This window comes from Falco biarmicus, chromosome 10 (assembly GCF_023638135.1).
Source record: "Falco biarmicus isolate bFalBia1 chromosome 10, bFalBia1.pri, whole genome shotgun sequence".
NCBI classification, from domain to species: Eukaryota; Metazoa; Chordata; class Aves; order Falconiformes; family Falconidae; genus Falco; species Falco biarmicus.
In genome coordinates, this window is record NC_079297.1 from 20278316 (window position 1) to 20293404 (window position 15089).

The window sequence follows — 15089 nt, forward strand, 5'->3', positions numbered from 1 at the left end:
GTTAAATATGTGCACTAGGAAATAATGGTAGCTGCATAGTTAGAGAAAAGACTGTTGCCTGTGTGTCATCTCATTTCTCTATTTTTTAAATAAAACAAAAGCAGCATGTTGGACACAGATAACAGGTCTCAGAATTAAGACTTTGATGCTACAATTGAAAACTAGTGCTGGTATTGAGTAGATTGTGTGCTCTATTAAACTAGCATCTGCAAAGACTGACAGTGTAGCACTGTCAGGTTTAACAGTTGTAGCTATAGCAGAGGTGGTTTAATACCTCTGCTGTAAACTCTTCAAATGTCATAAATTCTGAAATACACTTAAAATTAAACTCTACACGTCTGAAGTTAGTTACTCAATTGAGTTGAATTTTTACCCCATCTCCAGTACTTAGAAAATAAAAGCTCCATGTTTCCAGAGAGCACACAGCAGTGCAATCAGCAAGCTATAGCTGAACATCAAAGGAATGGGGGCAATAAGGAGAGGTTCCAGTTCAACATTCACTTAATTAAGAAGAATAACAGCCAGTTTAAATAAAGCAGAGCTCTTTCTCTTCATCAGCTGGTGTCTGTAAAGTCAGTGATTTTTCACTGCTACTAAAGCTGTGTGCTAAACGGGCCATACTTTGACAAAATTGCTGAAAATGATGGTACTGTTAGACAAGAATGTCTTAAAATGGACATTTCCCAAGCTGTTTTGCAGAAAAGTAAATAAAATTTGGGGTAGGCTTAAAATAACTTCAGGGCTTTAGTGTAATTAGAGAAATGGAGAGAGGGGAGAATATATTTCAGAAAAAAGGTAGAGTTGCCACCTCCTTTTTTATGTTAATGAGATTGCAAAATAATATGATGAGTTGGGCTTTTTAAAGGGTTATGTGAAAGTTAAACTCCAGTTGAAATCCCCACTTAATGCCTTTTCAGTAAAATCCTAGAAAATCAATGTTTCTCACTCTATATTGTGTTTTTAAAGCTCTTGAAGAGGAAAAAAAATGGGAAAATGTTTTCAGAAAAACTTTCCTCTATGCCTGTGTGAATACCTCATTTGTTCTGAGACAGAACTTGAAACTTATTTGTAACATGCCTTATACAAAAGTGTCATCAAATTTTTACAGGAATTTTAACACTGATGATTGACACACTGTCCACTTCCGTACAATGCAGAATTTTAAGTGAAATACTTGACATCTGTAAAGCTGAAATGAACAGTCAGGCTTGCACAGACTTCTTGTGGTTTGAGCTGTGTTTACTTTCCAAGGCAGGCAGGACAGGAGGGTGATAATTCCTCCTGCTCATCCTAGCAAATGGTGTGGTGGATACCTAAGGGAGCTCTTGAAACTCATTTGAAACTTATGGTTATCACTAGTCCTGAAATCACCAGTCTCTTTCCCCTATTTCATAAGTTATTTATGTTTAGACTTTAGTATGCTTAGACTCTCTGAATGGCTGAGTGAGCAAATCAAGTTACGATACTGAAGTGTATAGTGAGTTTAATAATTTGTTATAAAGACATGTAATGCCAAACTGCTACCTTAAAGGGCTTGTAACACATTTTGAAAGCATTAATAAAACACTTTTTTTTTGTGTGTGGTTTTACTGAAAGCATGACTAAAGTGTGTTACAGAAACATGGATTGAGAGATCCTGAAGAAGGTGGATATAATCCCCTGTATTACCATGGAATTTGCACGTGCCAAGGTGTGGTGGTAAAACTGTAGAAGAAGATGGGAATACAGTGTACAATGGTTTTCAGTAAGACAAAGAACAAGTTGCACAGCTTGTTTGGGAGCTGCTGGAGTACTTTGGGGAAGCACCAAATGTGCTTGTCTGTCTCATACGTCCTTCTCTGCTTTTGGCCCTTGGCGGAGACAGGACGCTGGGCTCCAAGGACATGTCCAGCCCAGCACGGTTGTGCGTATGTTCTGGTGGCTCTCTCTAAAAAGGAAGGAAAAATAAGTCAAAGTCCTGTCTGATGCTAACTCTGAGCTATGCACAGAGATTGATTAGCAAGCTTTATGGACTAGTTCAGATGCTGCATCAGCTGAAAAAAACCTTTGTTGTTACATATAGTTATGTTTTTGTGCACTCATACCATTATCTTAGATCTGGATTTACTTCCCTGGTTCTACCTTTGTTACTTGTCCTATTTGTTAACCCTGAACACATTCTTTTCTGTGTTTCTGTGGTTGTCTGTGATGATGCTGACCATCTTTGGCAAAAAATCTTGGAAATTGATTAAAAAAACCCTATATAGAATAATAGCTGCTATTATTATTATTATTATTATTATTATTGTTATTGTTATTACTGTCATTATTATTATCATTCCTTTTGTATAAATAATTTATATATTAAGACACAGGGAGAAAATTCTGTATGGTTTGGTGGCAATAGCAGGGGCTGGAACTGCAGCTGGTTTGGGGTAAAAAATACAAACCTAAAAAGTCAGGTGGATAAATATTCTATTTACTTAAAACATGTGTATGTGTTTGTATAGTCTGTTTGTTCAAGGCTCATAGTGTGAGCAATGAATATTAATATTTTCATAGTGCAGGCTTATACTGCCCAAATTCTTGAGAATTACAACTGAAAATTGCTACTAAGTATCAGGTGTAAGTGGAATGTGCTGTAGCCCAAAATACAAACATGACTGAAATGGTTTGAAGGACTCTGCATTATAAAACTCCCATGTTCTATACTAGAAGGACCCCTGCCTGAATGTTTCATGTTGAGATTTGCTTCGTCGTGTGTGGTACTTGATTTGACTCTTTATTTTTAAAATACAAATTAATTAAGATAGAGAAATAAAGCTTTTCTTTTTTTAAGCTCATGATTTTTAATAACAATTTTAATATCATTTCTCTTAAGACTGTATATAAACAAGCGATTGTGGTCCCACAAGTTGCACAAGAGCTGTGAAAGCTCTTCTGTAAGACCTACGTCCGGATGATCAATGCCTGAGAAACCTGAGCAATCACATGCAGAGCCTTCTTTAATCTTGAAGGCCTTACTTACTGGGATTAGCCAGTTTTCCTGGAGTTGTTACAATAGATGACTCTAAATAGTAAGGCTGATCCCTTCCAGCAATGACAGCAAAAGTTTTTTCCACTGGAAATCTGTTAAAACGTACAATAAGATTTGCTGTAAGCATCATTTTCATTTTGCAGGTATCATGACAGGTAACTTCCTCCAAAAAGGGAAGTGTTTGGAGGGAACATTCTTTATGTGCTTCTAACAGGGATTGACTTTCAGGACATCCAGTAAAGAGCTCTTCTTGAATAGATTTCCTGAATGCCCTTCTATGGGCTTGAAAGTAACCACCATAAATTAACTATTCTAGCCTGAAAGGAATTAGTGCAACTGCTTTCAGACATCGTATGTAAATTTATAGAATGATTTAGATATTGTTTTATTGCATTTGGCAAAGTATAAAAAAGGGCATTCCCTTATATTGTTGGGCTGTGATTTGATCCTTCTAACATGCAGCTACCTGTGAATTCAGTAGATGTCTCAAAGAGATTGTAATTGCAAGAGCACTGAGGAGAGGCCATAAAAGAGATCTGATGAAGAGATTTGGATTTTACTTGGCCAACTGAAAGAAGTGAACTTGAAGATAATAGCTTCTCACTGCAGGATAGAGCAAGCCAATCTGACCGAATGGTTTGTGAGCTAAGAAGGCTACTCGTTTTATTATAACTTGGGTGGTGTGAATCTCACGTGTGATCTGTTAGATAACTTTTCTGCCTTGGAAGGCTGTAGTCCAGCTTTTTAAAGCTGAAAAGGTTAGACTTGGGTTATGTTTCTAGGGGATGCATGCTTGGAGAGAATCAGGAAAATAATTCCTATTTAAATTCATTTTTTCTCTGCCTTAGGGAGAGATCGACAATATACCAAATAGCCGTTTCTGTTTCCAGATAATGAGCATTTCCATTGGTGTGTGCTCTGCTGTTTTTCAGAAATGACTAATGATACACATGATACAAACTTGCCTAAACATATTCTGTGGTCCTGATAGTTTCCATCTCTGTAATGTAGTATTTTAACTTCTGGAGTAAGTCATGCTTTTAAGACAGGGTGGGTGTAGTTATTCTAGTTGTGAAATGGAAACTAGGTTTCATGGTTTTGCCTCAATCAGGAACCTGTGCTTTAGCCTTTATTTTCTTCATACAGATTTTGTGAAGGACTTGACATTTCTACTTCCTTCCTCAAATATTGTTGTAAGGGGCTGTTAGCAAAGTAGAAATTCTTGCTCTCTTGAAAAGTCTGCACAAATTATGGTTGTTATGTTGAGTGTAACAGTGCTGAGTTCAAGTCTCAGGTGTGTCTCTGACCATGGGTAAATCCCTTTATTTCTCTTTCTCCATCAGTAAGTCTATACTATACAGTTACGGAAAATCTAACAGCTCTGCACAATTCTTGAGCCTTGATGTGTTAGAGAAGCTACATGAACCGATGCACAAGTATGTTTCCAATATTTAGTGTTTGGATAAAGCACAAGGGATTTCAGACTGACCGATTTTTTGGCCTGAAGTTTCTGTATTTAAGATTGTACTTCATGCGGAACTAGTCTCCACTTGATAGCATGTATTTTGCATTTAACTTTGTATGCAATGAATCTTGGACTTAACACAGTCCAAAGTCAAAGTAATGTGTGCCCTATTTAAGTAATGAGCTATTGATTTTAAAATTACTCATTTAATTACCATAATATATGGAACTAGTAATATTCTGAAAACTCATCTCTGGAATGGATGCTGTTTAATTTCAGTTTGAGGTGGGACAGAAATGGGCTTTAAGGATTTTACTCATGGAAATTCAGTGTGTCGCAGATAGCAGGGACTGTTCAGCCTCATTCAAGAGCCAGAAACCCAGAAACTGTACTCAAAGCATCTGTGAAGAAATGCCTATTGCTGTTGCTTGAGCTCAGACCTCTGAACGGGCTTGTAATTTCATGTCGCCTTTGTCACTGGTAGCTATAACCTGTGTGCATTCTCTTGCTAAGTTATTTACAACGCCTTCAGGATGAAACATATGCTGCCAGGAAGGCTCGTTGTGAGAAATTTTGACCTACTTTTACATTTGGCAGCACTTTGCCTGCCAAGATCAGGTAGACTGTGAACAGACCTTCAGCATGTCTTCAGTGGAGAGGTCCAGTCTGACATTGAGATAAAAGAACTCTGTCATGGCAAAGCAAACAAAAAGCAATATTGCAAACAGCCAGGGGTTAAACATCTTTCCCCCTCTTCCACCCCTTTCTCTCAGGGATGCAAAAGTGAGTTTGCTGGGAGAAAAGTGGTGTGGAGGTTGCAAGTTCGGTTCATTTCTGTGTGCGTGTTTATTTCCATCCTTTTTCTGCTGCTGGTTCTTAGCTCTGCAACACTGGGGTGCGTGTAGAGAATCAATTTGCTTTCTGTGATTGCTTTAAACAAGTTTGAACTGCTCATACCATAAGATTATTGCAGGTCCCCTTCTGCTAGCATGTAAATGAGAAGAAATGGCTACACGTCTGATGTTTTCAAACCTACATTTTTGCTTTACAGTCTGTGATGGAGTTCTTATGTAGCACAAGACTAAAGTATATTAGTAAGCTGTAAATACAAGTATTTACGTAGGTCAAGTAATAGGGATCAGTTTGTATATTTTATTACCAAAAATTCATATTGTGCTTCTCCTTCCCCTCCCTTTCCCCTCCCCCTTGCACGTAAAACACAAAACTTTGTAAAATTTTGGCAGTTTAGTATTCCCATTTTCAATGTCTAAATTGAAGTTTAAAACTGGGTAGTTTATGCAATAAATGTGCTGTACATGATAAGAAAATCATAGCTGGTTTTTGTACTTTTAATCTGAACAGTCATAGACCTCTACATTAGGAAGGTGTGTGACTTGCTAATGCCTGTTTTAATGCCTGTTTCATTAGGTGACTGTGAAAGGGCGCTGTGACTTGTGTTTAGGTGTAGATGGCTGACGTTGATCAGGTGAATTGATCTTGGGGTGCTGGTTGATGGCTGGCTGGATGTGAGCCAGCAGTGTGCCCAGGTGGCCACGGCGGCCAGCAGCCTCCTGGCTGGTAGCCGAACCAGCATGGCCAGCAGGGCCAGTGCCTGTCCCCCTGTGCTGGGCACTGGGGCGGCTGCCCCTCGAGCCCTGGGCTCAGCTCTGGGCCCCTCATGCCAGGGGTCATGGAGGGGCTGGAGCGTGTCCAGAGAGGGAGAACAAAGCTGGGGAAGGGGCTGGGGGTCAGGGGGGACCTGATGGCTCCCTACAGCTGCCTGGCGGGGGCTGTGGGCTGCGGGGGTTGGTCTCTGCTCCCAGGGAACAGCAACAGGACAAGAGGGAATGGCCTCAGGTGGCACCAGGGGAGGTTCAGGGTGGGTGTCAGGGAAAATGTCGTCACTGGGAGGGTGGTCAGGCACTGGGACAGGCTGCCCAGGGGGTGGTGGGGTCACCGTCCCTGGGGTTTTTGAAGAAATGCATAGAAGTGGTGCTTAGGAGCATGGTTAAGTGGCAGGCTTGGCAGTGCTGGGTCAACAGTTGGACTTGTTCATCTCGAAGGTATTTTCCAACCTTAGTGATTCTATGATCCCAAATTTTCTTGAGCACTGCTTTTGGAACTTAAGCCTTCAGTGTTTTAAGGAATGATATTATGGATTTATTTGGTTTTGTCAACAAAAATGACAGAATCAGAGCAAGGTTTGATGAGGTGCCTAGCTAACAGGCTTCTGAATTTGTTATTTTAATGAATTGAGCTGAGTGTGGGATTTGTGTAGGGGAGCAGAGGGGTGTTCTTTGAACCAAACACTTTCTGTGCTTGGGTTCTCAAAAGTAGCCTTCTGACTTCTATTAAGCTATTGATTGTTTACAGGGAAACTTGAAAGAAATGGGTTTTATTAATTTGACCGTGTATTAAGAGAAAGGCTGGAGATAGCTTTACTCTTGGCTCTTCAGTGGATAAAGTATGGAGCCCCACCTTGAAAATATGAGTGGTGAAATGAAGAAAATAAGCCAGTATGCTTGTAGGTTCAGCCAGTTTCTATAACATTAGGACATTGATGGAGGGCTTCACTGCAAGTGTGTGGGCTCTGGGCATTACATATTCCATCCCACATTGATATCCCTGGACAGGAGTGTGTTCAGCTTTCTCAAGAAATAGGCACTTATTATATCCTTTCCCTAGAAGGGGTATTAATTGTAAGAAAAAGCAATTTCTGACTTATATAGTAAATAATAATAAGTTGAGAGACAGTATTCAAAAGCTGGTGTTACTTACGGAGATCATCTGTTGCTCAGAAAGTCACCATTGTGGTAGTTTTAATTCATGTGTAGTGTTTAAATACTCTGTAGTTTGGATGATGTAATTCCATCACAACTTCAGCAGTAACACAAAGTTGCATCCCTCAGAGTTGGAAAGTCACCAAAAGGATAATCTGTGATACACAGAAGATCTGGAGTTTGGAGGCTGTCCATTGGTGTCCTGATATCATCATCCTTGTCTTTGTTCAGAGCCTTATATACAAAGGTCACGCCAATTTTTCTTTAGTTTCCTCCTCCCCTTGCTGGATTTTTAATGGCACTGAAGCAGATCCGGTCTCACTGTGCTGAGTGCTTTAGTGACCAGACTCTGTACAAGACCAGTGGTAACAGTAGCTGGCTAGTAAAAAATTAGGAAAAGCAAACTTGCTCATACTTGTTTCTATCTGAAATAGTTTTGTAGGTATTTTAAAGTCAACCTAGCAGCATGTTTTGCACTGCTTATGATTCATGAATACTTAACCCCTGACACTGTCTTTGTTCAGAAGAATGTCTTGCAACGTGTGCTGTGTAATGGTTTTATACCGAAAAGAGCATTCAAAAGGTGGTTTTTTTCTTTTTTTACTTTGAGCTTATTTTTAGTAACCTAATGTTTCATGAAACCCGCTAAACAACTCAAGGCTTTTACAGATCATTCCCTGTATGTGAAAGGTCCCATTTTAGTGTGGATTTTATACATTTTCTTCATCTACCGTCTACTTTTTTCTTAGCCAATGACAGTAAGATTCCTAAGGCTACTTTCTCTTTAAGGACATACTGCTTACATAAATAGTCCTTTACACCATCTCCTTGTTTTATAATATTGTTTATCAGAAGATAGGAAATATTCCTTAGAAATGTGTTTTCCTGATTGTGCATGCCTTGTTACTATTTCAATTATGCAGATTCTTGATGCTGTGGAAATTTGTGCTTGATGACGCCAAGGCAGCTGCACGTTGTTAGCATTGTAGGCTGTCAGATGATCATGTGGGATTCTTGCAGCATGCAACATTCAATAGGATTGAAAAAGGGCTTTTGATGCAAGGCATAGCTTTCAGAATATATTTGTGCCTTTTAGTTAGCTAATAGAAAATCATAATTTATTATCTTTAAATTTAAAATGCTGCCTCATTTTTCTTCTGGTTGGTTTCATTTTGGCTTCACTAGAAGATGCATCTGGTACATCCACGATTGAGGAGTTTATTAATGATACTGTCGTTCAGTTCACTTACTTTTTTTCCTTTTAGAGTCCTAGCTAGCCCACAGATTACATGATCACATGTTCATTCAGTCATTCATATAGAATACAAACCACCATGCATGATTTCTTCTTCTTTCTTTTTCCTTTCTGCCTTTTTTATTCCCTTTAAGTTGCTTTGTCATGTTCTCTTTTATCATTAAGCTTAGTCTTTGTCTTCCCCTCGCTACTATTTGTTCTATATTTTCCCATGCTTGGTTACTGCAATATTATTTGATTAACGGGCTGTGATGATGATGAACCTGCACACTGGAGGAGCAGCTACTACAGTGGTGATGAAGGGATGTAATAATGGTCGCTATCCTCGGAATTCTCTCTACAGTGACTGCATAATAGAAGAAAAGGCAGTGGTCCTGCAGAAAAAAGACAATGAAGGATTTGGATTTGTGCTCAGAGGGGCAAAAGGTATGTGCTTCTGTGTGTGTGTGTGTGTGTGTGTGTGATGTGCACTGGCATGAAGAAATTTATATATCTCTGAATATAAGCAGGAATTATTCTTGGTGCACTTGGTTGCTAGACAACAGGATTCTCTGTATGCTATACTACTCAGACGGATTTTAGTGGCTTCTGTCTGAAGCAGTTTGCATTTTTACATAGGAGAAGCACTGTATAATCATTTGGGGGGGGAGAAAGTTTTGTCTGTATTTTTATTGTGTTGGTATATGTAATATTTTGTCATTAATCTGTTTTGTTATGCAGTTTACCTAACTATGGGAAACCTGCTTCCCTTATAAAACCTGCTTCTTTATTTCAAATGTCAGTCTATTTAAATAGGTCTACGAATAGAAATAGACAAGAGAGTGATGTTTTGTTTAAAATAGGTGTGGATCTTCTGCAAGGTGACATTGGTGCAGTTTTAGTATGAAAATATGATCTTTTTTTATATCTTCAGAAGCTGCACGTATGTTGCATGGCCTGTAGTGTGCTCATTTTAAAAGCTGTTCATATGTTAAACTGCATGTTACTTTTCTGTAGACTAAAATCTGTAATAACGGCATTCTCAAGAGTTAAAAAAAGCATTCTATTTAATGCTTTGCTTTTTAACTTTTCAGTCCAGTTTGCTCCTTTTGTATTTAAAAAAAAAAAATGATGGTATGTCCCATCTCTTGCTCCCCCTCATTTTACATGGGTTCTCCCTTGCCTTGCTTGAGCATGAAAATTATTCCATACCTTCATTCTTGGGACATCGTTTTTGCTTTCCCTGGTTCCCCACCCCTAAACCAGTGCCACCATAGATTTTCAGTGTTGTAAAAGCTTTTCTAATTTTAGCTAAGTAAAAATTTTTGGACTTGTGCTAACAAAGCCAGTAGCGCTACCTTTTAGCTAACCCACTGGCACGAGTTGTCCGTGCAGTGAGCAGAGGTTGCTCCTTCTGTGTAAGCCCAACAATTATCCTCAGATTTTCTCTGTAACAGCGAGGGCACCTCAGGTGAAAGACCCAAGGACTTTTCTGCTTGTATGTGTACGTGACACAGAGAGGGAGGGGGCTGTTACAAGGCCTGCTGTGCCTCCTCTCCTAAAAAGTGATTTCTTCTGCTAGCTTCTATGTGATATACATCTAAATCTAGAAGAAAAAATCAGTTTTCATCCTTTCCCATTCACTGCATCCCCCCAGTCTGGCCAGGTGCTCTCTTCTGGCTACAGAGCATAATTCATTTTGAGTTGAATGTTGCCAGAGTTGCATACAAAAGGGTTACTCAAACTAAAACTGAATATACTGGAATACTCAGAATCCAGCTATTGCCTCATACAGCTTGATTTGGTTTGTGTCAGTAAAGCAGCATGTATTTCTCTCTCTGAAGACCTGTGGATTGCTATTGCAGAGAGATTGCACTCTTTTCCCAGCATTGTGATATCCTCTGAGGCAGAGTCCTCTTACTTTTAGCACCCACCATTTTTTAACCATAAATTTAAATGGCCAATAGCAGGCCTTTAACCAAGTGGTATTTGCAAGCACTCCGTAACTTTCTTTTTTTTAATGTGGTATTTATTTTTAAAGCTGACACACCAATTGAAGAATTCACCCCAACTCCAGCCTTTCCTGCTTTGCAGTACCTGGAATCTGTGGATGAAGGGGGAGTAGCATGGCAAGCTGGCCTGAGAACTGGAGACTTTTTGATCGAGGTAGGAGATCCTGCACTTTGATTCTCAGTGCTCTGTTGGGGAAATAGTGATGTTCCCTTTGTAGAAATTACTTTGGAAAAAGTGTGTGATGCTTCTGAGCAGCAAGTTCAGTGGGCTAACACCAATGATGGACTTCACTTGCTCTATTTTAAAATTTCATGTAGCATTTACGAAAGCAGTTAGAAAGAACAATGTTCAGGTTAGCTGGGAATTTTCTCTTTGTTCTTTTTTTATTTTGGAATACACTGTCAGAGAAATATGGGAGTTTTTCTTCTTTGCATTAGTGAATTGAAATTGAGGTTAATTTCAATATCTATTGTAGGCTGTAAGTTCTGTGGTCTTCTAAATATTTTTACAGAATCACCAAATGTAATGACTTTTTATGCAACTATTTCTGCAATTAGAAATATCAGTGGTCTAGTGCTGTTTAGAAACTATGGGGAATAAAGCAAATTACTTTGGCTTGACATGAATTATTTCCAAAAATGCACTGTAAATACAGTCATACAAAAGATAAGCAATGGACGTTATTGCAGTATAAATTACTTTATAAAAAACGTATATTTAAATACTCTCTTTGTTCATACCAAAAATGTCTTCATGTTTATTATTTTGGAAAATTTTTGGTTGATATTTTAGGTTGTCCTTAAATAGTCAGTATTCCTTTTTAGGTTACTGGGCAGTTGGCAACACTATCACAATTTGGGATTTTCTTCCTCTTCCCCCCACAACCTTTTGATGACCAACAAAGTGATGCTGTGATTCTGTGAAACTCAGTATTTAAAAATAGGTCTTTCAGGATGGATTGAGCAAGTCTTGTCTGTAAGATCTACTTTTTTTATTTTATTTATTTTTATTTTTTCTTCTTCAGGGTCATATGTTTTTTTTTTGAAGTATTTACTGGTGCTACAACATTATTGCTGCAGAGCTGGCCTTCGCATTTGGGAGAGGATGTAATATGCAGCTTTTATTTGTTGTGTGCATTGAACTCCCATAGTGATTGAATTTAAATAGTTGCATCGCTTCATCACATTGTAAACATGAAAGAACAGGCTTTGCAGACTTCTGAAGTAAATAATGTGCATTTTTATCTGTGTCTTCAAAGCGCATTTTTCTTACTGTTTGTTTACTTAAGAATAAGCTTTTAGCAAATTGTTAAACAGTAGCTTACAAATGGTACTGATATATACTCTGTGCAAGGACACTTTCAAAACTATGATCATTGACGTTAGGTCAGGTTTTTATAATGATGCTTTATGTTTAGAAGTTGATTCCTTATTAGGCTTTTATTCTGTAGGAAGTATGAATAGTCTGCACTGACTGATTTCACAGGTAGATTTGAGGGTGAATAATGTGTAATTTAATGGAGAGGATCACAGAATGATAACTATGCATATGGATTTTTTTAAGATCTCTGAAGGGATGCAAGAAGTCTGTGTAACTGATTCTGCACAAAGCTTTACCAGTTTTCTGGCAAATGATGGAAGAATTATAATTGTCTAGGCAATTTACTCCTAGCTTTAGCTTTTAAACAGCTAAACAGGCACATGCATTGCTGGATCAGTACATTAATGTATATTCTACACAGTTCAGCATATTTGTAATTATTCTGAAAGAAGCAGTTGTTACATGCGAATCAAATCCATTTCTGTGTAATAGATTTTCATTGGGGTTATTCTGTTTGGAATTTTGTGACAATTAAGAGAATACGGTAATCCTGAGAAATCACAACTTTGCTGTTGCTGAAGACTTTTATGTTGGAGAAAAGCGGGATTTTTTTCTGTTTTGTGAACCACATGTGCAGTGCACAGTGCTGTCTAGCTATAGAAAGCCATCTTTGGAGGCATTTACACTGATGCAAAAGATGCTACTGTTGAAGTATGAACGAGTGGTCCACGTGCACTTCTAGGAACCCCAAGCTACTTTACATCTTGTGTTGAACCAAGAAGAGTTAAATGTACGGCCCATCACAGTGAGTGGTTAGCATAACTAGTGTAGTTAGACTCTCTTACTGTTAAATGATTTCTCCCATGACTCTGAAGTTTATGCTGCTGTGTGTAAGTGCCACCTCAACCATTTGGAAGTAATACAATGCATTTATCATAAATGTCACATGAATAATAAAAGAGTTAATGGGTGACCGGGATCCTAATTAGTCCCATTTATAACACTTGCGGCAAGTGTCAGGCTTTGGGGGAAGTGAGCGTCCAGTTTGGCACGGGGCAAAATGCAAGGGAGAGCAGATGTTTTGCTCCTGCTCAAGGAGGTTCAGTGGCTTGGGGTCATGGAGGTAAGGGGAACCTTTGCCCTTACTCCTCACTGTGGAAAGGCAGGTTTGACAGGAAGATAGATCCTTTCTTTGGAAGCAGGAGAGATCACGATGGCGGGTGAAGAGAATTTCTTCATGTTTAGTTATGGTCTCTGGATCTTCTGAAGGAGATAAAACTTCAATGATCAGCTACTGAGCATAGTAAAGTAGTTCGACGTTGAAGATAATGTGGGTTGAGTAGAACAAATAAAAGAACTATACAGAAAAGGGAGAAGAGGTGTTGTCTTGCTTGAACAGGTGAGCAGAGTAGATACTAGCTGGAACAGGATTGGCACAGTATCGTTTGAGTTTTTATCAAGTTTGCGGTTTTTTTGATATCAGTCATGTGATACTGATTTGTCCAACCTGCACAATTAATTTTAATATGAGACTTCAGAGATTTTGTTAAACTTCAGAAATGGTGTTCACAGACTCTACATTGAAATTTCTGACAATATATGTTTTTTCTTCTTGCTTCCAACCCAGCCATATTTTTTATGATAAAAATTGTAATGTGTGCGGTAGCTTTTCTGGATAGAGCGCAAGTAACATGTATTGGAAAAGTGCATGAGTAGTTTTAGAGCTGAAACAGTCAGCTAGAGACAGCTGTCATTATATGTGCATTTTCTAAGGTGTTCAGCAGTTGCTGATTCATGTGATTTTTTCTTAGCTTTGATAAACACTCAGCAATGGAGTATGGTTATGACTTGGTTGTTATAAGAGAGATTGTATAGCTTGCCCTATTTGCCAGTTTTCACTATTTTAGTTAATGTTTTCTTGAATCTTGGTATCTGCCCAATTAAAAAGGCAGATAAAAAAGCAACATATTAGGGCAAGTGCTCTACAACCTAAAAATTACAGTTTCCATCAGAAGGGCATTTAAAAAACTGCAGCCATCATTAATGTAGACACCAATTCTAAAGCCATTGTAGGTCACCATTAATTCATCAGAATGACTAGGTTTCTATACTACACCTGGTCAAGTTTGTAAATCCTTGATCAGAAAAAATCAAACCATAAGCTGATTTGATTTGTTACTTGAAATGTTTGCAAGAAATGTATTAGCTTTAACTCAAAACCTCTTATTTATGAATAAACTTTATGTGCCTAACCCTTGTTACCTTTGTCTAGTGTAGTAGTCAAACAAAGCATAAACAGAGGAGCCGCTGAATACTATTGTTCAGTGCTGCCTCAAAACATGATTTACAGAATTCTCTAGGTTGGTGGTGTGTTTTCTTTTGAGATTTGCTTTGATGATGTATACAAGTATAACCATCTTCAAGTAAAAAGAACCAAGTGGAAGAGGGTTTTAAACTCAAAATAGTTTTTGTTTTGTTTTGTTTTTTAGTATAGTAGGGTATAGACTATCTTATTAAATTAAAACCCAGTGGATTTTAACTATTTGTTACGGTTGTACCCATGAGTGTGCAGCTGTTTTGCAGGTGTTGAATGATGTGTTGTGTGGGGATTTTTTGTCTCCCACGGAGCATATCTTATACCAAACAACGGTGTTATAGTATCAATACTTAGAAAATTAAACTAATTCTGTAATATTGTACCAGAATAATGCACTTTTTCTCTAAACGAGGGATTGTAGTTTGCATTATTGTGCCATAAAATCACTTATTTTCCCAGATAAATTGAAGTGTTATTGTCTTCAGAATAGCATGGCTGCTTATTTACATTCCAGTTAAAATGTAAACTAGATAAAACCAGTGTATTATCCATTACAAAAAAAAAAAAGAAAAATTCAAGGTTTGATCAAAACCAGAGATGCTAATAGAAGAAATCTGATCATTTTTCTGCAGAACAGTTCAGTTGGTGCTTGTACTAAAACATGCAAAATGCTCTGTAGTACAACTGCCTGTATTTAGTCTCAAAAGCTGTTAGAATTTACTATTACAAAGTTTTCTTGAAGTAGTGATAGGTGGAAAACAGACATCATTTTATTATAGACTGCATCATTTTATCATTGTATTAGCTGAAGTTATGTCCTCTGACTGTATGTAGGAAGTAGCAATAAGCATTTAGGGAGACATTTAAAGTATCTGGAATATTTAAAAAGAATGGAGACATATACACATATGAAACTTTAGATTCATATTTAGCAATAGGTTAGA

The 15089-nt window shown here is 38.0% G+C and overlaps 1 protein-coding gene across 7 annotated transcripts in view; it reads left to right on the top strand.

Moving 5' to 3' along the window:
• Positions 1-15089, top strand: part of SHANK2 (SH3 and multiple ankyrin repeat domains 2) — a 353645-nt gene that overhangs the window by 204087 nt on the left and 134469 nt on the right. For all 7 annotated transcript variants that reach the window (XM_056354407.1, XM_056354409.1, XM_056354410.1 and 4 more), the window contains 2 exons: positions 8860-8942; positions 10537-10661. In XM_056354407.1, the coding sequence (XP_056210382.1) occupies positions 8860-8942; positions 10537-10661 (208 nt within the window). The remainder of the gene's footprint in view (positions 1-8859; positions 8943-10536; positions 10662-15089) is intronic.